General features: G+C 35.5%; 4 protein-coding genes and 1 non-coding gene across 8 annotated transcripts; all 5 read right to left on the bottom strand.

The window, feature by feature from the left end:
- Positions 1-238: 238 nt before the first annotated feature.
- Positions 239-2,675, bottom strand: LOC133695462 (uncharacterized). 3 transcript variants are annotated; one of them, XR_009842443.1, is made up of 4 exons: positions 2,260-2,644; positions 1,336-1,578; positions 511-639; positions 239-402 (listed from the first exon to the last, which is right to left on the bottom strand). XR_009842443.1 is itself a non-coding variant. In XM_062117478.1 (3 exons), exons 1-3 carry the CDS (start codon positions 2,502-2,504, stop codon positions 603-605), a joined length of 525 nt encoding a protein of 174 aa, XP_061973462.1. In that variant the 5' UTR covers positions 2,505-2,643; the 3' UTR covers positions 239-602. The 3 variants fall into 3 exon arrangements, 2 of the variants coding, with proteins under 2 accessions (XP_061973462.1, XP_061973473.1); XM_062117478.1 differs by having other exon boundaries at positions 239-639; positions 2,260-2,643; XM_062117489.1 differs by lacking the exons at positions 239-402; positions 511-639 and having other exon boundaries at positions 1,335-1,606; positions 2,260-2,675.
- Positions 2,650-2,721, bottom strand: TRNAQ-CUG (transfer RNA glutamine (anticodon CUG)). The gene has a single exon. It is a non-coding gene; the product is annotated as a tRNA-Gln (tRNA).
- Positions 2,722-3,804: 1,083 nt separating this feature from the next.
- Positions 3,805-7,549, bottom strand: LOC133694089 (F-box protein SKIP8-like). Its single transcript, XM_062115520.1, has 3 exons — positions 6,828-7,549; positions 5,930-6,126; positions 3,805-4,670 (listed from the first exon to the last, which is right to left on the bottom strand). Exons 1-3 carry the CDS (start codon positions 7,275-7,277, stop codon positions 4,409-4,411), a joined length of 909 nt encoding a protein of 302 aa, XP_061971504.1. The 5' UTR covers positions 7,278-7,549; the 3' UTR covers positions 3,805-4,408.
- A 2,254-nt stretch (positions 7,550-9,803) lies between these two features.
- On the bottom strand, positions 9,804-13,072 carry LOC133684429 (SUN domain-containing protein 5-like). 2 transcript variants are annotated; one of them, XM_062106834.1, is made up of 4 exons: positions 12,594-13,072; positions 10,813-12,167; positions 10,649-10,734; positions 9,804-10,324 (listed from the first exon to the last, which is right to left on the bottom strand). In XM_062106834.1, the coding sequence occupies exons 1-4, from the start codon at positions 12,733-12,735 to the stop codon at positions 10,084-10,086; spliced, it is 1,824 nt and encodes a 607-aa protein (XP_061962818.1). In that variant the 5' UTR covers positions 12,736-13,072; the 3' UTR covers positions 9,804-10,083. The 2 variants fall into 2 exon arrangements, with proteins under 2 accessions (XP_061962818.1, XP_061962819.1); XM_062106835.1 differs by having other exon boundaries at positions 9,804-10,321.
- Positions 13,073-14,708: 1,636 nt separating this feature from the next.
- On the bottom strand, positions 14,709-21,517 carry LOC133678982 (probable inactive ATP-dependent zinc metalloprotease FTSHI 1, chloroplastic). The gene is made up of 15 exons (XM_062101534.1): positions 20,728-21,517; positions 20,552-20,636; positions 19,482-19,916; positions 19,307-19,360; positions 19,158-19,223; positions 18,302-18,397; positions 18,091-18,219; positions 17,675-17,727; positions 17,266-17,461; positions 17,031-17,145; positions 16,687-16,961; positions 16,325-16,408; positions 16,122-16,234; positions 15,786-16,035; positions 14,709-15,172 (listed from the first exon to the last, which is right to left on the bottom strand). The coding sequence occupies exons 1-15, from the start codon at positions 21,384-21,386 to the stop codon at positions 14,984-14,986; spliced, it is 2,799 nt and encodes a 932-aa protein (XP_061957518.1). The 5' UTR covers positions 21,387-21,517; the 3' UTR covers positions 14,709-14,983.
- Positions 21,518-22,148: the final 631 nt, after the last annotated feature.

Below are 22,148 nucleotides of genomic sequence, written 5' to 3'. Positions count from 1 at the left end.
TAATATAGTAACATATTGCCTGTTTAGAAATCTCGCCTTTACAGGAAAGTAAAATTTTTAAGACTTTTTTTTTTTTTTGGTTTCATGGGGAGAATTACCTTCCCTTGCAAAATGAGGGAGATGATGTTCCCTGATAGATCACATTCCCAATACAACATCATCACCGCTGATATATTTTACTATTCTGATTTCTGAGTTGCTAATGGATGAATTGATTTGTTGAACTCTAGACAATCAATTAAAGCTTAATCAGAACATAATTACTCTTAAGAAGTGAGAAATTTCTCTGGAATGTCGCATTATAAAATTTGATCAGTGACATGGAGGGCTGAATAGGTAGAGAGATCTCTCAAAAGCTGTACACAGTAGAATCAACTGCGATGAACATCAAAGTTTCTGGCTCTGCACAAGGATGTAAAACAGACCAGAAGTAATGATGGTCAGAACAACATCAATCTGAGAATTCATGAAAAAGTTCTTCTCTTTTTGATGGGGCAAAGGATCACATACAAAGCCACATCCCGTGGTCCCAACAGATATAAATCTCAACCTGTTCTCCATTGCCAGTCGAGCTATGGTCAAGTCGATCTCTTTCCAAAGTATTACCTCCTAAATCTCCTTGGATCTTGCCTTTTCTTCCTGCAATATTCAGCATGATACTGTGACTACATATTGTATAACTAAATTTGGCATAACACTCACTACTGTTATACATACAATAGAATTGGAACTAAGGCTACAAAGGAAAGGTGCACACGAAAAAGACCTTGCGAACGTCTACAAAGTGCTTTATGACCTCTAGGATTAGAGAAGTGAAGTAGAGAAGAATTTGTAAGATTTTTCTGCATTTGATACTAAGATAAATTGTGATCTCTCAGATCTCATTTTTTCCAGAAGAAGAAGAGGTTTGGAGAGAAAAGAGACCGCATGCTGAATGGATTATATTTCTTATTATGCTTCACTGAGATGCAAAAAGGTTTTTATCACCAAAACAATTGATTATTCTCATTCTCTCATAAATTAAAATTGCCAGACACACTAAGAAATGAGGAAAGCATATGAAATTGGAGTAGTTCTCTCTTACAAGCAACAGAGCCAATTCATCTTTTAGATGCCAACATGACTTTACATGGACACAATTGTCTGTTGGCCTGTATCTGGATTATAGTCCTATATGAAAATAGGCTTGACTGTACATGTCGTAACTGAAAATCAAACTTGGCCAGCTCATCGAAAAATAAGCATAAAATCTAAGCCAGCTTGCTTAGGAAAAACTTCAGGAAATAATAATAGTAGGATGCACAATTGCTTAGCTAAAACTGTGCAAAAATTTACCTGGTCTCACCCTCATCACCGATCCTTACAGGAGTTTCTTTCTGCTCCCTTCCAAATGCTACCTCGTCCATGCTTTGGCCTTGTCGCCTATACCTGCCTCCAGAAGCTAAAAATCCAGGACAGGGCCTGTAAGCCTTTATTGGCCACCAACCAAACCCCGGAACGGTTGCAATCCCACCTTGAATTCTTCCCTCTCCATTGCATCCCTTCTCTATTTCCTCTCTCCCACAGCCCTTGCAACCACTGTAGAAAAAGAATGTCCATTAACCTCCTTCTCCAAGGCAAGCAAAAAGAGAGCATTCTTGACTGAAAAATGTGTCAAAAGACTCAAAATCATAGTCATATATAACATTCATTAGAGTTTCTTCCATGAGCAAAGCCTTAAATGTGTCAAGAGAATTGATCTCTTCTACTAAAAATGGGAGCTTCCGTGGACCTTTTTTGTGCAATAGAATCCCACCCTTCTCCAAAAACATAAACCCACAGTAAATTATTAGTGGGCAATATTATATGCTGTCTCACAATGAGATAGCATGTAATGCAAGAACTGAAATTCATGCTTTACAGCTCCTTGCGACCCCCCTTTTGTACAGCTAACAAATTCTCCCCAGTGCCACTTCTATGTTGCCTCTCACAACAACAGTATGGATTGAGAAACTGAACAATTTACAGGAAAATTGAGCTGGACATCTCAAGTACTATAATTTATGATAAACTTTGTGCTCACTAAATAAATGAATGATTAACATGTGAGCTACTCTTCTAAGTTCCTCATCCACAACTATAACCTATTACTAATCGGTCGTTCAACTAAGCTAACCTATCCCTTAATTCTAGAATTCTTGGCAACCAAACAAATGGAAGTGCATAGCTAAAGCATTCATATATAGCTCAACTGTAAAAAAAAGAAGATATGGGAAGTACCTAAGAGGGAGCTTGTCAACATCTTCGGTGGCAGGAAGAGCATCTGATGAAGGAGGAGGGGGACCATCCTCTACAACAGAAGCCGAAGAGGTAGAGGAAGAACAAAGAGGGATGGTGATGGGCTTAGATGGGTACTTAATGAGAGTTGTTGCAGAGCTATGAAACCACGAGTTGCTGTAAGTATATGAGCGTCGAGTGCAAATGGTTTGGCGAGGTGTTGGAACTGAGACAAGAGCTATTGCCATTCTCTCTCCCTATCCTCTCTGTAAGTGGGTGTGAGCGCGTGAAGGGAGAGGACTGAATGGTAGCCACTAGCTTGCAGAGCAGTGGCTTCAAATCCAACAACCACGTATGTTTTGTGCCTGGCAAACCGAAATGGAAGAGATAAAAAGGTTCCACCGAGATTTGAACTCGGGTTACTGGATTCAGAGTCCAATGTCCTGACCACTAGACCATGGAACCTTGTGGGAATTGAAGCCCAATTTTTATATTATTAATATTAACCAAAGTTCACCCCCTTCATTCTCTCTCCCTTTTCTTTTGTTTTTTCACCATTCTCAAGCTCTCAAGTTTGTGGCTGATTGAGTGTCCATTTTGCATCCCAGATGATTAATTTTTTAATATATCCAAAAATATATTTTTAAAAAATCCTAGTCGTTTAGGTCAGGTTCAAAATGGACAAAATTTTGTTCGTGAATTCCCTTGTTTTCTCCTCAAGAAAAAATATATTTTACATAAATTCCAAAAAATAATAGGCACACGTCACAATATAAAGTCTTCATCTTTGGTAGGACAACACTTATTTCCTTCGCCTTCAATTGTCATCCTTTCCAATAATAGTTATCCAACTGCCCCAACTTTCTTGACCTCACCACCCTCTCTCACTGATAACTAATAACTATCTGTTTATCAGGCTAATATCTTCATTGATAGCACAGATGACGATCATCAACTCCTCCATCAATAAAATGCCTCATTTTCAATGGGGACTCGAAATTACTTTGCATCCACGTGGTAAATTGGCATGATTAATGTTTATAAATACTTCTCAGGTCACAGGTCAGAGGGAGGCAAGAAGGGCGCAACTGGACTCCATGCACAAACAAAAACGGTCTCACTCAAGCCGCACAAAAAACACATTACACTACCTGTTTCTCAAATTATTAGCCCTGCCATACACTTTCTCTTCACACACACACACACTGTTATCCTCTCATATTTATCAACTTACAAACGCAAAAGTGCGGCAAATCCATACAATGTTTATTTTTCTTAATGTGATTATTTAATATGCATGAACCTGAAGTTCATGAACAATTCTACTTCCAGGCTATTTCTTGGGCGACTGTTAACCTGCTACCTTTTCCTGTTTTCGAATGGCTAGCATATAGAAAAAGCAGAGAAAGTTGTCGTCAACACTAACCGACCAGCACGATTAAGGCAAGGCGATATGGAAGATTTGAGTTGCCACAAATCTATCATCTCCGGACCCTGCCAGAACAGAAATGCATACCATCTTGACTCCACTGGAAAACTAAAGGCATGGCGCAACATCAAATCTTCTCGTGCTGGCCTCATGCGCACCACAAGGCATATGTTACAATTGAAAAACAAGAAAATATAAAATAAAATATTTGTAAACATTAAGGCAGAAGGCAGAGGGGATCCTTCTCAAAAAAGAGAGGAAAAAAAAAAAGGGCAGAGGCTGAACGCAAGTAAATAAATCACTCAGCGGTCGCTCATCTCGCAAGTCAACAAAGTTGACTTCCACATCTTCTGGCAATCCCACCGTTCAAAAACCTCCCCGCTTCATGTTCCAGCACAGAAAGATGATCACGGGGCTCATTTCCCATTATGTCCTTCAATTACTTTCTCCAATGGGTATACTGTACAATAAGCACTTTCCAATCGATGTATGTATATGTTTATCCGCGTCTATGAATGAATTGAGCAAAATAATTACAGAACTAGAAACCGAAAGAATAACAGGATGGAGGAAAAAAATGACCTCTTTACCACAAAGCAACCAAAACTGAGGTTGGAAAACTGAAAGTGAATTCATAAAGAAACTTGCTCTTGCTAATAAATACCGCTATTTTGCAACTAGTATTTTAGTTACCACTTGGTTTCATTCTTCTTTTCTCTTCATTTATGCATGCATAATCTGCTGGTCCACCTCCCCGTCAAGGACCATCACCGAACAGTGGTGATGCACCAGGTGCCACCGTCCATTGTGGAACTCAAAGACATTAGTTACGTTGAATGGCCCATTGTCCATCTCAACAACATACATTTTCATGGTAACCCAAGCCATGTCAGTCAGCACACGAGCCCTTACATCACGAACCTGGAAGTCCAATCCTTGCTCCCAATTAAATGCAAACTGCCAACTCTGTATTACAGCGTTATACCTGTGGGTCAAGTATGACTCAGCTCTAAGTTCACTTTAATCAAACATCAAGAACAAACGAGTTTTTAACACAGCATACAATGGTTTTACAGAAGTTGCAAATCCAAGCAAGGCAGCAGTACAGGCAGCTACAGAATGTCATCACATAACAAGTCTTACATGAAGATATCAACTCTGGTCTATTTTCTCCCTTTCAGGAATAGAATCTTCTGCTATTACTTTCCATTTTAAAAAAGACATCCAACAATCCAAGGAACTTAAATTGCCAAATATGACATAATTACCAACATAAATTATCTGATTGCCATTTCATCAAGTTGGAAGCAACGCCATGTGATTAAGGAATAAAAAACCCTATGATTCCCTCTCCTAAGAGTAAACCACCACCAAACATAGTTTCATTAATTGATAAACATAATACTGCAACCAGTGTACTTGTGACAGAGGTGATTCTCTCATACTATATAAGAAGTCATCCTCTAAGCATCAATCACTTCTTTCTAATTTCCACAACAGCGGAAGTCACAAAGGAAAATTAATTTTGGGATCTAATAAAGCACTCATTCCTAACATTTCGTTATTTTGAAATTTAATTTCCTACATTCCTTAACAAATAGGAAGACAGAACCTCAACCCTCATCTGCTTTTCCAATGTATGCAAGTACTTCTCTAACAATACAAAGTTGTTCATATTTACTCTACCAAGCAAATTCTCCCCCGTCAAACAAATTCTAAACAAGATTCTCATTGCCCAAGCTAGCAGAGCTATTACTCCATCACATGATGAAAACATACTAAACACACTTCTAATTTCATAAATAAGATATGCATCTTAAGGATGCATGCCTGCCTTTCAATTCAAAAAATAATTATATAATGATAGAATTCAAATCACCACTGTATTTCCATCCAGCAATGTTTCATCACGACCACACATATTGGCTACAAGACAATCATCATCCTATATACATCCTCCTTTGCTCCCCAAATGCATTAACCAGGATAAATGTCTTTAAATTACAACGTCCTAGCTGTGAAAAAACAACATCTATTAGGAAGTCTTCATGCCTAGTGTTTTTGCAATTAACAGCATGACTTGAGAACAAACATCAAAGGGGCATGTCAATAAAAAAAACACTTAATATCACGTAAACCACAGTATGTGCTGAAAACAGCAGGACTGTTGTATGCATTTTTATTGTCGCTGCAGGAAAACATAAATTTAATCTCATTAGCTAAAGTTAAGTTTTATAATCATACCCTGAAAAATTTTCCCCAGATGCATGGGTGCACTTCACATAATCTGCATGAAGCCATAATTGACTCATTGCTTGAAGAGATCTTTCTCTAATGATGTTAAAGAATTCTGTATTGACATTCACAATGGCTCTTGTAGCCGCATAGTACGCCTTCCACCCATTAACAGGTGTCACACTATCTTGTTCCAGTGTAAAATCCTAACACAGGAAGCGCAAATGAGAAAAATTCAATACACACACCAAACCAGGAAAAACCCAGAGAAGTCAAAACTCAAAAGCAACTACTGAAAATAGGAAGCAGAGAAATAAAATGCATCTACAAGTTTGAATCCACATTTACAACCAAGTAAATCCATCATAATAAAGAGAAATTTAAACTCAAGGACACCAAAGCACAGGGAAATAAAAATGACACAATAACTTTCAGAATTCTAGGAAAGACTCAAGAAATCCTGAAAAGAGAAATGCTAACTTTGAAAAATTTAAACCTTACAGCACTCCTATACTGCCTTATTATCCAGGTTCAGGGAATCTTAAACTATAACTCTTCAACACCTACATGTTTTACAAAAGAGAACTAAAGTTTAATTCTCTGGATTCTGCAAAAAGAGAAAATGAAGTTCTGTGACAAATATGTTCTCACTTCCAAAAAAAATAGTCTTACAGTATTTCCATCGAGAAAGCCACCTAGTTTACTACACATAAGAAGATTCTGCAACTACTAGACCTTACATTATTACTGGTTAATGGGCGTCACGATTAACACCCATTCCCTAATCCTCCAGATTTCACATTTTCCCCACAATTATCCAGATTAAAAAAGAATCTACAATCAGGAATAAAATTCACCGAAACATTAAAATAAATTATCATAATAACAACAAAAACAAAACAAATACCTTATGATAAAGCGCCTTCCACGCGTTATCATCATTAGCAGCTTTCCGCATTAGCGAATTAGTCATCGACAACCTACACAAACTCGGATAATCCAAATAACTAAGCGCGTGTGTCGTAATCTCCGGCACTAGCTGCTCCATCATCGACGCTCCGGTCTGCTTTTCCACCACCATCTCCTCCGCCGCACAGCCACCGTTCAAGTACTTCTCCTCCGCCGTAAAAGAATCCGCACTATTAACACTTCCAATTTCACCGTTACAGGAGCAGCAACACCTGCAGGTTATCGTTTTGGTTGTTGATGCCGCTGACGTGGAGGAATGGACGGTGAGATCCGGTTTGGGTGATTTTGATCGGAGAGTGAGGAAAGCGAGTAAGAGAGAGAGGAGAGTAAGAGATGAGGCTATGAGGAAAGATTGAGAGAGAGTGAAATCGAAGGCAGTAATCTCCATTTACAAGACATGAAAGCGAGTAAGATTTCGCAAATGAAGAAGAACATGAAAACCTAATTTGGAAAAATCTGAGCCGTTTTATTTGAGAGGGTGGTGTCGTTGTGTTTTCAGGGAAAGAAACCCTAGAACAAAATTGAGTCGTCGAAAGTTTTTGTTGCAGACGAGAGGGGGGGAGTTTGTTGTGAGTTGTGACTCGTGACTCGTGTGAGTCATAACTGACTGGAGAGGACTCCAACGTGCGGGAGTGGGTGTGTTACTAGTGGTATATCAGTAAATAATTGTAAATTCAAATAATATTTTTGTATTTCTATTTTCTGATTGATTTTTTTTGTCTTCGTGTTAAAGGGTAGTTTTTAATTTATCCTGTGAGGATTTAGGGGCTTCTCAATTTGTCCTGTTTGTATCAATTACTCCCTGAACTTTTATCAAACTCTCACGTTTCTCCTTCTATTCATTAATGTGGTATTTGGTAGTGTGGTTGCAGTTACTTTTTAAATAATTTTTTGTATCGAAATACATACCAATAATTTTTTTTATTTTTTAAAAATTATTTTTGATACCAACACATCAAAACGATCTAAAACATATAAAATATATTAAATTTTAATAAAAAAAAATTTAAAATTTTTTTGGAACGCGGCACCCCCTTCCCAAACATATTCTAAACTAACTACCAGATTGATGGTGCAGCATTTTTATATTTCAATTGACTCCCTCAAGTTCAAGAGAATCTCAATCAGATATCTATACTTCAATCATATTAAAATCCATAAATTCTTTCTTACCAGAAATTGAAAAACACCCCATAAATGCTTATTATTCATAATATAGAGTCCAAAAATAAACACAATTGCGAAATCAAATATCAAATAGGTTTATTTTCTTTATATCATTGTCTGAAAAATACCATTAAAATTAAAATCCAGTTATAATTTGGAAAAAAAATATAATGTACTAGAATTATTAATTGGGTTTTTCTAGCATGTGCTTTTGAGGCACGCATTAGTTATATGATTAATTGATTTATTTTCATAACTGAGTAAAAATTTAATTCGTAATCCCATTTTTCTCGCACCCTTTTTCTCTCTTATTGCATCTTAGGAACTAAGTAAACATTTAAACATTTACATTTATAAAAAATAAAGAATTTAACATCTTTTTGAATTTGAATCTATAATTATATGCAAGGGCAAGATTTATTGGACATCTAGTTAAATTCATAATAAAATTCTACTGTGATATGCAACACATCATCAATTGATCCTAAAATATTTATAATCATAAAAAAATAGTTGTTATATAAATAAAAGTCACTTGCATGAAAAAAATCATGAAGATCACGATTATGCGAGTCTCAATTCAAATAAAAAAAATACCTATATATAATTATATATATAATTTGTCTGATATAATCATCAAGGGCAAAATAACTAATTCATTAGTTGTTTGTTGGATGCGATTATACGTGATGTAATTTGCTTAGAGTTAAAAATTAAAGGTATCACTGTACAAAACAGAATTAAGCCAGGAGGATTATTGGGCTTCTTTATTGTTAAGAGAAATCTGAAAAATACTTTCCAATTATTGTATTATCAATTTTTTCCCAAAACAATTTTTTTTGTATAAATTTTATCTTTCAAGTTTCAGAATTTCTCAATTAAGTCTTTTCATCTATATTTGATCATGAATTTCATCTAAATTATACCTCTTTTTATAAGAAAAGAATCGTCTCATCTTGTAGGGAACTTAAAGGGTAAATAAACCTATTTAAAGAGTTGTAATATACCATCACAAATGTTTAGATCAATTTTGTCACCAAACATATACATATATATATACATATACATATATATATATATATATATATATATATATATATAAAATGTTTGGTGACAAAATTGATCTAAACATTTTTTTTTTTTGGAGGAATTTGATACTAGCTTATTTTTATTTAAGGGTTGATTTAAAGCATAATAGCGTAGCGGTTAAACTACTATTTTGTAATTTGTTTTAAAAAATTTGTTTTAAATTATATTTTTTTATGTTTTTGTATTATTTTGATGTATTGATTTAAAAAATAAATTTTAAAAATAAAAAAATATTTAAATACATTAAAAAAAAACACTTAAAAAAAAACTTTTTATTATTACCCAAACACCCCTATTCTTTATCATCAATTTAAGAACTAAATGTGTCCTTAGCATGCAACTCAAATATTAAATTGAAGAAAAGGGATAAAATTATATGTGGCGGCTAGTAATTGATGTTCTTAATATTATGATAACAAAGTGGAAGCATTATTAATAGTACAGTTTTTTTTCCCAAAAAAATATGTTCAAGATGTCCTGAAGTTACATCTCCTGTGGCTGTGACTGAGCTTATTTGTTTTTTCATGTTAAGAATTTCCCGATGCATATCATCACTGCTTTTAAGAAGAAAAAAAATATTATATTGTTTTTGCTCTGGGCTGCATCCTTTCTCTTTACCTTCTCATGTTATCATGCATGGAATTTGAAGAAACCAAAAGGAAAAATGGCAATACTCTTCACTACCACGCCTTCATTCAAGATTAAAACAAGACAGAGACAATAACAACATTCTTTACATTCGTGTAAAAGCTACAGTTACAAGGAGGCCAAAGCCAAATATCAACAAATGACCTGATTTTCTAGAGCTACAAAAAACGAAGACCACCTACAGAACAAGTTAATGAAAGTCGTTGTAGTTCTTATAATATCGCAACCCCGAAGCATTACATTAGCTGACTGCAATGCTCTGGGGAAAAATTCAAGCTACGACGAAGGGACTAGCTGGAGAGTATTGTAATGAATATTATCATGGTGCTGCTAACTAGTATCATCATCCAACCTCTGCTGGTTCGGCATGCCTTGTCCGAATTTGAAGCTGCTCCTAAATATTTTGAAACTTTTGCAGAGATTAGCATGACAGTTGAAAAGCACATGAAGAAAAGACTCATGGCTAGCACGGCGAGTTCTTTACTTTCCAGATTTGCCTGATCATTTGCAACCTTTTCGATGTCCAATCTGCTGAAAGGAATGAAGGGGGGGAACAAACGGGAAAGCTTGTCAGCCATCCGAACAAGTGAATAAATGGTAAAATTTATTAAACAAGAGTGAAAGCAACATGATATTAGAAGTAGAGGATCGGCAAATCATTGTAGATTATCATCTAGATGGTTAAACGACCTAAAGATTACATCAACAGGGAACAGCATGGCATGTAAAAGAAAATGCTTGATGTATTTTTCATCTAGGACAACTTGAATAAATGAGAGATAGCAGACAGTCAGGGAATATAATAACCAAAAGTATTTGAACACCAATTTTGTCTATAATATAGATGTTTCCCACCTTAGCCTTGTATTTTCTCTGACCAACGTATCCATACTAGATGAGACACCGGCTTTCCATGACTGGTACTCCATGAGCACTTTATCCTGAACATAAAAAACCAAACCGATGATTAGGAAATCGCAGAAATTACCTCTTTGAATATTTTGGAAGTCAAGCAGTACCGTGTTCTCCTTCCATTCCATGAGATCTCTAATTTCTGTTCTGGTCGTCTCCACAAGCAATGAAATTCCGGATAGCTCTTCTTCAAGCTTTGGCATAATTTCTCCTTTTCTCTGATTCGTTTCTTTAATATACCCCTCAAGCATAGTTAAACTTAGTTCTAGTGACTTCGCCTTCTGCATCAAGATCTTTAGAAGAGTGTCGCCTGGTTTCCTGCTAATTGGTAGCTGTCTAACTTCAGTTACTGGTTCAGCAATTATGTTTATACTCTCAGGACTTTTCTTCCCATCGGAATGGGATTGTTGAATATCAGATAGGTTCTCGGCCCCCATACCAGCATTATCGACCCCATTGCGAACTTTTCCACTACTCCCCTTGTCAGTTAGATTTAATTCTGGCTTTAAATGTGGTGCTGCAGTTAAACTAGGCTTTGGAAATTCAATGGGAAGAGGTTCTTCGGATGGCACAAAGAAATCTTCAAGCATACGCTCAATGGCATCTACTCCATATACCTCGACAACACTCAATGTGCAGTAAAATCCTGACCCGTAATGGCTACGTAAATTCAACTTCAAATACCTCACCCATTTGGGTTCTGGCAGTTTGAAATCTTGAATGTGCTTGACATTTGCAGCCACGAAATTTCCCAAATGAATCCAACTTTTGGTTGAATAGTTTAAACTTCCGGATAGTTCAAAATCCTTGAAATTGGAGGAATAATGTTCAAAATTTGCAATTTTAACAACATCAACCAGTGTCTCCTCCGAAAGCTCGATAACAACAAACTTCTCTACCACAGAACAAGGGTTTCTCAGGTACTTATCATGATCCTTCCCCAGTATGTTACATGCTCCTTTAGCCTCCTTATTATACGCAAGCACCTTTGCGCCCTTTGCCAAAGAGGCATAGTTATACTCTCTTCCATCAGGTTCAAGCCGATGGGTGATGTTAGCAAGCTGCTTGGGGATAAGTTTGCCTTTTTCTTGTCTTATTATGTTCCAGAACTCGTCAAAGTTGAGATAAGTCAAATGCTGAGGTCTCCCACTCGGTACTTCTTTCGGTTTACCTGTCTTCAGTTCTTCAGGATTCCGCATTTTATACACTGAAGATCCATAACCTAAAGCACTCAAAATTATTTCTTGTAATCTATTTGTCTCTGGAAGTGGGCACTTCTGATTTCCCAAGTCAGTATGAACTGTAGCATTCTTACTGCTGGTAGACGGATTGACCTCTAGCAGAATTCCATTTGTATCATTATTGCTTGTAATTGCATCATGTGAAGGTGTATCACCACGAAGAGTAGTATCTTTAAGATCACTAGAAAAAGGTATGCTACCGTTGTCAGGAGTCAAATTCCCTGGAAAATGTATAATCAATATCAATTGAATATCATGCATAAAAAGGGCCAATTTGACACCCCTTTTAGACAAAATAAATAAATAAATCTTCATAGGAACAGAACATAGACATAAAATTGTTAGGTGTTAGTTTGACTGTCTTGCATAATTATTTGGTTAATTAAGTTCATCATCTTAGAAACTAAACAGCAGAAACTCAAAGGCCTCAACAATTTCATCAATATTTCCATTCCATCAATCTTTCCATTCCATCAACCTTCTAGGCAACCAAACACAGGATAGTAGAAAATTAATACATTTACGTGCATGTAAAGACAGAAGAAAAGGGTTTGTAGAAATCCTAAACAAAATGATGGGTTATAACAAAAAGGAAGAAAAAATCAAGCATGAAAAACTTGAATAAAAAAAGAGAAGAGAAATCTCACCTTGATTTTCATGACCAGCACAGAAAGAGAAGAGAAGACCCCAAAGTAAGAGAATCAAAGACAAGCGTAGCTCATACAAACTTCTCCTCCTTGAATTGCTGCTTCTGTTTTTGTTGTTTAAGAATGAGAAAGGTTTTTTCATGCCTCTTCGTCAGCACAGAAACAGGGGTGCCTCTCTGGCTTTTTCTTTTTGGTTGTCTTGTCTCTCGATGTCCTCTTATCTTATCTCCTCTCTGTAGGGATGGGGAAAAGTACGGTGGTGGTTTCCGACTTTGCTTCGGATTGTCACGTGAATCCTTTGAGTTTTAAGGATGATTACAAGAAGTCCGATGCGATGTTGTCTAACTCCCAATCTTACGGGAACAGGAAACCAACTACTGGCTATCCATATAAAAGGCGCCTAGTTCGGGGTCTTTTTGTTTACCAAACTGTCTTACTTTATGTTAGTTCTAAAGGTCACCCACAAGGATAATCTTGGAAGATTCTGACCTTCACTTTCTAGGGTTTGTTTATATTTATTGTACACCAGCATGGGAGGGAGTGTCAGAACCTACAAATAGGATGACAATACGTGGATGGGTTTTAGTGCATCCGCATCTACTCAAAACACTTACAATCATCCAACCATCCCCTGCGCCTAACCCGATCGTGAAACGCTCTTTGATATTGTAGATGGAATATATTTTTTTAAAAATATATTTTTTAAATTTTAAATTTTTAAATTTTTATATTTTTTTAAAACTTTTTTATATGTTGATATCAAAAATAAATTTTTTAAAAATAAAAAAATATATTATTTTAATGTATTTTCATGTGAAAAATATTTTAAAAATAACTTTTACTATTCTTTTAAATAAACACGACACTTGAACAATGTTTGAAATTATGGTAGATATTGTTTTTAAATTTTTTTTTGCTTATAAATATATTAAAATAATAATATATTTTTAAAAAATTATATATTTTTAGCATCAATATATCAAAAAAAAATTAAATACACTAAAAATATTAATTTAAAACAAATCAAAATTTTTAAAATCATAGTTGAAAAAATTACCTGAGTGAGTACCCAGAGGGGTTTTTTTTACCTTACCACAATAATATATATATATATATACAGTAAAATAATATAGGCTAAAAAATGTTTAGAAATTTAGCATGCCTGATTAAGTTATAGAAGTTATATGTGACTCAGGAGTTGTAATTAATATCTGTGAATTATTAATCATAAATAATATGTACGACTCAATTAAGAAACATGTATAAGGGCAATTTTCCAAGCCTCTAACTCCTTGCAAATAAAAAAAAAAATTCACATAACCATCACAGTTTTTCCAGCCACAATTCAATCTAAAAAATAATTAAACGTAAAATACAATTACATCCATATCATATATAATGTAATTAACACAATTCAATCCCAACTAATTTTTATAATATTATATATGTAATTACATCTAAAAATTATCTTATCTCATGGATGAGTCTGCACCATCACTCCAACTTGTCTATTTTGAGGACGGATTTAAAGAATCCTTAAAAAAATCAATACTAATATCACTTCAGCTTATAAATAGATATGAGATGCTTGTGATAAAACCTTCCATAAAAAGTAATGAATATACACCTGTACATTAAAAAGTAATTAATACTTACCAACCATAATAATATTAACAATATTTAATAAATATCATATCTAAAAAAATACGGCACCCAGACAATTTTATCTTGGATATCATAACGTGTTGTAATGCATCAAAATTACTGATATAATAAACAGACAACCTTAAGGCTGCTCGGATGGCGTTGATACAAACTCATCAATAAATGGTTAATATGTGCGCTCTTGTCTAGACTTCACCTTGGTTTTTTTCATCCTTGTTGCGCCCCAAAACAACAATTTATTGTCCTACCGTTCTTTATGATTACTTCCTTTTTCTCATTTTAAAGGACTCATTCTGCACCTTTTTTTTTTTATTGGCTCCATCAAGATACTTAGAGAATGGTATTGCTAGAGTTCTATCTGGATGGAGGTACTCGTGGCTCTTCTGGTCTGAACAACATTGATGCCTGCAATGGGAAAATCACCTACGATCAGATTTGGAGAAGGGTTCGTTCACTCAAGAAGACGAGTGGCCTTGATCAACTTTTTAGTCAAGTGAAGATTAACAAACATGTTTGGTACAAGCATCAACATATAAACATTGTTTTATCTCTAATGTTATCAAAAAAGGTTTTTTTTTTCTTTATCTCGGTGTCGCTCTACCCGGGCAATGACACTGGTATGCAACTAGTCAAGTGCAAAACAATTATAACCATCATCCATTACTAGACAGCAAAATTTCACGTGTCTCGCTCGTGTTCTCATACAGTGGTGAACTGCTGGGTAATCATGGGGTTTTTCCTTCTGATGTTGTTAGCAACGCATAATCTAATTCATTCTCCAGTTCCTGTTTGAAGAAGGGAAGGATTCCTGGATTTTCCTCCTCCAGAAGAAGACTTAACCGTGTTTGCGGAGGGTAATTGTTCAAAATATAATCAATTTCTTCTCCACTGATTTCCTTCTGATTAAGAAGAACCTGCAGCACAAAGTAAACAAAAAGTTTATGTGCAGCCCCTCTTCCATGCATAACAACAAACACCATCGTGTGTATCTAATCATGGAAACAGCTTTCTATAGTTTGACAATATATATAATACCACAGATTTCTTATTTTCAGTTCCCATGATGAAGCCAAAACCAGGTTCAAATCTCAGCAAACTTCCATTTCATGCCAATCCAAGTCCCAGAATGCCAGCCCAAGCCATTTTCAGATGGAAAATCCTTCAGAATCTTAAATACCTCAATATTTTCTCAACATGATACTATTTATATTTCCACTGATTAATTTCACCAGCGAGGATATTTTTATTGATCTCGCTGGGAACAGAAAATGCAGATTATGAAATAACATTATAGCACAAGATGGCATTCATCCAATTCATCATATTTGCAGGCAGTAACAAGGTTGATCCCTTAATAAACAAAAAATGAAGAACTCCTAGAAAAAGAAGCAAAACCAATAATAGAGTTTCATTGATACTAGAGCTTTACTTTTTCAACAATGGAGAATGAATTTTCAGAATTGAATCCCTTAAAATTTTGAAGTCAAGAAAATATGAAACACAAATTGACAATCCACATTCAGTTACCTTCACGGCTTTGAGCAAAGCTGCATGGTGCCGTTTTAGCAGAGAAACTGTCCTTCCATACATATCACATATCAGCTTCTCAGTCCTTTGGGCAACTTGATCATCCAAATTGAAGTTGATAGGGGGTTCAATTAGGTCATAGTCATCATAAAGTGATCCTTCAAAATCCAGCCGCGGGCCCATGAATCTAACTTTCTTTCTCCAAGGAGGCGGTTCTCCATGTATTACCATTGGATTCTCCAAGTTCCATCTGTTGTAGGATGAAGGAAGACCATGCATTAATGCCAAGTAAGAAAGTGGGAAATCAAATAGTCTAGCAGTGAATCAAGTGGCTACATAGTTATAATTTTACGAGCAAGCCAAGATGCATCTGCAAGGTAGGAAACTGATGCCCTTGATGTATCCCGTCCATAAATGACCTCTTCAGCTGCCCTCCCTCCAAGAAAAACCTTCACACGGATATGAAATCAAGAAAAAAGAATCTGACAGAATCCGAGAAAGAAGTCTTAGCCCTAGACTAGACAACCTTAAGTTCACACCTGAAGACGATGCAGCAGCTGAGGTAAACGCTCAAACATGTATGATTCGTCATCAAGTCGATGAAACACAAGTTGTGATAATGTCTGCACAACCACTCCACACAAATTAGCAGATAGACCCAAACATATACCTAAGATAAGTATAATGAGATGGCATCATTCAGACCAGTTCAAAGAAATAGACAGCAAATGTGGTAACCATCAAATTACATTACAATGGACATGTCATGAGATGATAGAAAATTTTGAAGGGAGCATCCAGTACGCGTGCACCTCTACTGGGCATAATGTAACAGGGCATGCAAGGAAAACTTATAAAAACCGAAAGAAGAGGACAGATATTACAGGAACAGAAAAGGTACCTGACCGCGAGGGACAATTGAAATCCGATCACAACATTCAACCTTCGCATTTTCATATCGCCTAAGCAAATGAGATGTCATTACAACTCCCAGTTCAGTAGTGGCTCTACGGCACTGTCCCTGATGACCCAACTCTATTCCTACACGCTTTGGTCCAACTGTAAGTCGGTCTACTGCATCATCCATGTCTGACTGAAGAATTGCCGCATGCCCTTGCCTGACCGCTACAAGAGCAGCCTCTTGGACCAGCTGAGCTAATTTTGCTCCAGTCCATCCTGATAATTGCTCACAGGATATCAGACATTGAACTCGAAAAACAACTGAACCCAAAAGAAAATACATACCCGGTAAATTTTTTCCATAAGTAGACAAATCAACAGATTCTGACATTTTCACTTTGCTTGCATGGATTTTCAAAATTTCCAATCTCCCTTTAGCATTAGGAGGTCGAATTCTTATCTGCAAGGAGAAAAAAAAGAAAAAAAAATAATAGATTCAGTTAAATACATATTTCAAACTCTATATATCACCAGAAACCATAAAATGCAATGGGTACTAAAAAGCAGAGCATAAAAACACCTTGCGATCAAAACGACCTGGCCGAAGAAGTGCTGGATCTAACAAGTCCCTACGATTTGTTGCAGCTAGAAATATAACACCTTTTCCAGTGTCAAACCCATCAAGCTCTATCAAAAGCTGATTCAATGTAGTTTCCCTCTCTTGAGTGGCAGCATTATACAGGTGGTCAGTAGATTCCTTGAAAATCCCTTGACGCCTGATCACAGAATAAATAGACAGAAATCATTTAAAGTTGTCATATTAAGTTTAGGCACAGGCTAAAGAGGTATGCCTAAGAATATAAGGTCAACAGTTCAATTGACCACAGATACAGTGATAGAGGTTGGGTGGTGCAATGTTATGAAGATATGAATTCAACTGGGGTAAAACTATACTATTCACTTTGAGTAACCAACAAGAGCATCCATACCTAGTTGCCAATGCATCAATTTCATCAATGAATATAACTGATGGTTTATTTACCTGCATGGAAAAAAGACATTCTCAATAATTATTTCAAAGCAGACAGACACCAAGAATTACTGGATGCATGGAATTATGCCCACAAGCTTTCAAGGACTATACATTATCAGCACAACTAAAATTGCCAGTTGAAATCTTTTTCACAAATAAAATATGGCATATGCACATGACACAGGAATTCTTTACAAATATATAAGTCCAAACATGCATTCCAGAAAAATCAATTTCCTTGATATCTAAGAAAAGCAATCATGGATAGAATTACTATTGTAAAACCATGAAATCTGGACTACCAGACAATGGACAACTAGCAACAAGGCATGATTAATGATACACTGCTAGTCAATACATAAGTGTATTTACCTTGGCTCTCTTGAAAAGATCCCTGATACGAGCAGAACCAACACCAACTAAAACTTCAACAAATTCAGATCCAGCCATTTGGTAAAATGGAACTCCAGCTTCACCTGCTATAGCCTTTGCAACCAGGGTCTGCAAAATTATTATACACCTTTAATTTTGTATAGAAAACTTCACCATAAAATTCCCAGACTGGCAGAACAATATTACTAACCTTGCCGCATCCAGGAGCACCTTCCAAAAGTACTCCATGTGGAGGCTTTATTCCCATTTTATCAAACAGTTCTGGATTCTTCAAGTATCTCACCAACTGATTAGAAAATTGTTAAAGACCCCAATAAGCTTCAATAAAACAAAAATGCAAATTTATTCAAAGGGGATTAAAGAAAAGATATCAATAAATGACTATCAAGTCGATGTAATAAACAGAATTCACAAGGAAGACATCATTAGTTTAAGAACAAATAGAAGACCTTACAGTTAAGAGGGTGGTTGAAGGACGAATATGTGTTATGAAACTGATAAAAACAAAATACCTTCATGCTTGGAAAAATGAGACTAAGAAAGAAAAACACAACTCATGATAGTTGACAGATGATTTCTGAGCCTTCAAGCGTAAGACACCAATTGGGTAAAACTTATCGAGCTAATTTCCCAGTAATTCGAGCTTTTGAAAAAACTTGAAACCTTAACCTTTTCTGTCTCCCAGAAAAAATACTGCTCTAGAAATGAAAGGGTCCATTAAATGACTCATGAAGCTGATACCAACTAGTTTGGCTTCAAGACTTGGTTGATTTGAGAATGGCAAAAAAAAAAAAGGTGTAGCAGTTGAGTGCAAGTTCATGAGCAGAACTTCTGCTCAATGGTTTAATACTTGTGGTCAATGTAAAAGACAAAAGATGGTAATTTCCAAGCTTCCTTGATTATCTTCCAGAAAAAGATGACCGAGCTTAGTGCAAAAGCAGACATGGAAAAATTGGAAGGAAAAAAAATCAAATATTTCACAATTCAGTTATTAAACATGTTTACCAACCTATCATACAAGCAATCAAGATAGGCTGTAAGAATACCTCTTGAAGTTCCTCTACTGCTTCATCAATCCCAGCCACATCACTAAATTTAACTCCAGTTGAACCCTGAAAGAATATTGAACTGATGTTAAAATAATTCACATACAACTTATTAAGATTGGAGATAAGTGCAATAAAAATAAACTAACATCAACACGAGCTTCTGCTTTAGAACGTGAAAAATCAATTCCTTGCCATAAATCCTGCAAAACATAGATGCTAAATCAATACAATATTCATTGAACAAATAAAAAGGCATAAATTCAGAGATTACCAACCCATTGCATATAACATCACAAAATGAGGGGCTGAAGAAACATTTACCCACTTCCTGAAGTTCTTAGGTCTTCTCGAAAGAGTGAAACGGACTAGAAGGACCATGGTTAAAAGCACGAGCATGATTGGTTTTAGCATTTCGATGCTGGCAGAGACACCACCAAAAGTGTAGAATTCATAAAACTTAGAGAAGAGCCCTCCATCACTGAAAATATCAACCACATAATCCCAAACTCCCTCTAAAATACTAAAGATTATACCAAGAAACAGTTTAACAAATGGCTTGGCTATAGGCCATGCAACATATACAGTTGCCACAAAGATAAAACTGGTAACAGCAAATACTGCAGAAGCTAGGAACCCTCCAACAACAACTGCTGCAGCAGCCATCACAGCAGTCACCATTCCAAGCTCTACCATCATTCTGCTAGATATGGAAGATGCCACTGGATGAGGGTACTCTGGCAACTTTCCTACTGAAGACTGCAACAAAGAAGCAGCAGTAAGCAACATACATATATGCTCCAGTGAAAAAATAATCCTCCATCTCCTCAACTTCATGTATTGATGTCCATCACATATGCGCAAGGTTTTATGATGAAAATTTTGTGACTGCAGAATACTATTGAAAAGAAATGCCTTAATTATTATGTTTTATGATGTAAACTTCACGTCTTTGATGTAAACTTTGTGACTGCAGAGTACTATTGAAAAGAAAAGCCTTAATTATTATGTTTTATGATGTAAACTTCATATCTTATATAGCTCTGCTAATTATTCCATATATAAATTGAAGAAAGTAAATTTCAGAATAGATGTTATATCTATGATCTAATCTCCAATCTGGCAACTCTACTTCTATTTGGCATAAGACAAATAACTATCCAATGTTTTGCTTGGCTATATCTATACAAGAATTTGTATCAATTGATCTCACATCCGTATTTAATTTTAAGCTTTGCAAGCTCACTGTCATGTACCTAAATCATCCTGTACCTGAACATGGTTCATCGATGAGACTTAACTTTCTCAGAAAAGCTCTCTTCTCAATCTGATAAATATTACAGCTAAGGAATCTATGACAAAATCAATTGAAGAGAAGCTGAAAGATTAATTACCGCCATATGCTTCTCTATTTCATAGAATGGACCCGTATACTCCTCCAAAAGTGTTTGAGCTTCATTCTCATTTAATCTCAATGTCCTACATCAAATACCACATACCATCAAAACAATGCATAAAAACATCCAGCAAGCACCAAATCTTAATGCGAGCTAGCAGTCTTAAAACCCACCATTTTGTTCTATGCAAACTCTTCTCGCCAGGAATTTCCTTCAAATCAACAATAAAATCCCTATAATCATTTGCATAAGTACCCATTGCAGCTTCCTTCGAAGTCAATAACTTGACCTTATCACTCTCCATTGCTTTCTTAAAATTTTTAAATCCCATTTTTGGCAATTCTTCCAAATTCCTATCAAACTCCTCTTCTTCAGATAACTTTACACTGAAAACCTGCTCAGGTACATAAAGCTTTCCCTTGTACTCCCTCAAAATATCCTTCAAGTACACAGCTTTTTCCTCATTTTCACTCTCATTTCCCTCCTTTTCCACTTTGCCTTTCAAATTCAATAACCTGTCCACGATTTCAATAAACCCCACATTTTTTTTCTTGCTCAAATCCTGTTTTTCCTTCAAAGTATAAAACTTGTCACCGATTAAGTATCTGGGTTCAATTTGGCTAGGGTTTTGCTTCAAAACTCTAGTGACAAAATCTTCTTTGTTAGTGTCACCTGACTGTGCCGTGGAGGCTGAATTCGCCTCGCATAAGACTGTGAGTGATCGGTTAAGAAATAGGGTTTTCGATCTAAGTTTTGGAGGGGATTTTAAGGGTTTTTTATAGGGTTTGGGAAGACAAACCCTGAGAGAGAATAGAGTGTCAATGCTAGTCATTTATTTGCAGCTACAACAATTGCATTTTAGGGTTTAAGAAATTAGACCCTCATGGATGGGATTGGGGATTTTTTGTGGAGTCGAAATGAAATGGTCAGAAGGGCAACTGGTTGATAAAAATGGATAACAACAGTTTAATCCGCAATATATATCAGAACCTTCATTTTCATCCCAAATAAAAAGTTTTATCCATGCTGTTGCTGTGTACTAAACCTATTCCTTTTTCCCAATGCAAATGTTGCTCCTCCATCCAAAAGATGCATGCCACACACACAGACACATAAATCTGCCATGGACAGTGACCAAAATCAAATTTTAGTTACAAAATCTAAACACACCCGTTTGTATTCTAGTGGTTTTTTTAAAAAAATTTATTTAGAAATTTATTAAAATAATATATATTTTTTATTTTTAAAAATATTTTAAAAAAATAATTTGAAATAAAAAAAATAAAATTTTTATAAAAACACTTTACCCTAACAAAAACAAACATGCCTATCTCAGCTTGCAAGAATGGTAGCGCTCATTTGTTTATTTTCATGAGCACGACTTTTTCTAAGAATTAATTTCTTTTAAGCAGAGTTCTTTATTTTTTTCAAAATTTATCCAGGCTTGTAAGAATGTGTTTAGCATTGTACCTGCGGTAGGTTAAAAAAAAAACAAGTGTTGTGAAATAAATTTTTATATGTAAAATAAATAAAAATTAGATCTTTAAAAATAAAAATAAACTATTTTAACTTCTATAAAACCAAAATTTAAAAT

The sequence above is a fragment of the Populus nigra genome, chromosome 1 (genome assembly GCF_951802175.1).
Source record: "Populus nigra chromosome 1, ddPopNigr1.1, whole genome shotgun sequence".
Taxonomy (NCBI): Eukaryota; Viridiplantae; Streptophyta; class Magnoliopsida; order Malpighiales; family Salicaceae; genus Populus; species Populus nigra.
Note: the sequence above shows the minus strand (reverse complement) of the source record. Positions and strands in the feature narration are given on the sequence as shown.

Excerpts from the sequence above, each read along its gene's own strand:
- LOC133695462 (XM_062117478.1), bottom strand. The coding sequence starts at position 2,504 with ATGGCAATAGCTCTTGTCTCAGTTCCAACACCTCGCCAAACCATTTGC. Across the intron at positions 1,579-2,259 it reads GTTGACAAGCTCCCTCTTAG|TGGTTGCAAGGGCTGTGGGA; the intron begins GTACTTCCCATA and ends CTTTTTCTACAG. Across the intron at positions 640-1,335 it reads GGTGATGAGGGTGAGACCAG|GAAGAAAAGGCAAGATCCAA; the intron begins GTAAATTTTTGC and ends TGAATATTGCAG.
- LOC133694089 (XM_062115520.1), bottom strand. The coding sequence starts at position 7,277 with ATGGAGATTACTGCCTTCGATTTCACTCTCTCTCAATCTTTCCTCATA. Across the intron at positions 6,127-6,827 it reads GGAAGGCGCTTTATCATAAG|GATTTTACACTGGAACAAGA; the intron begins GTATTTGTTTTG and ends TTCCTGTGTTAG. Across the intron at positions 4,671-5,929 it reads TCTGGGGAAAATTTTTCAGG|GTATAACGCTGTAATACAGA; the intron begins GTATGATTATAA and ends CTTGACCCACAG.
- LOC133684429 (XM_062106834.1), bottom strand. The coding sequence starts at position 12,735 with ATGAAAAAACCTTTCTCATTCTTAAACAACAAAAACAGAAGCAGCAAT. Across the intron at positions 12,168-12,593 it reads TGCTGGTCATGAAAATCAAG|GGAATTTGACTCCTGACAAC; the intron begins GTGAGATTTCTC and ends TACATTTTCCAG. Across the intron at positions 10,735-10,812 it reads TGGAATGGAAGGAGAACACG|GATAAAGTGCTCATGGAGTA; the intron begins GTACTGCTTGAC and ends TTTTATGTTCAG.
- LOC133678982 (XM_062101534.1), bottom strand. The coding sequence starts at position 21,386 with ATGACTAGCATTGACACTCTATTCTCTCTCAGGGTTTGTCTTCCCAAA. Across the intron at positions 19,361-19,481 it reads CTAAGAACTTCAGGAAGTGG|GATTTATGGCAAGGAATTGA; the intron begins GTAAATGTTTCT and ends TATGTTTTGCAG. Across the intron at positions 17,728-18,090 it reads ATCTTTTCAAGAGAGCCAAG|GTAAATAAACCATCAGTTAT; the intron begins GTAAATACACTT and ends TTTTCCATGCAG.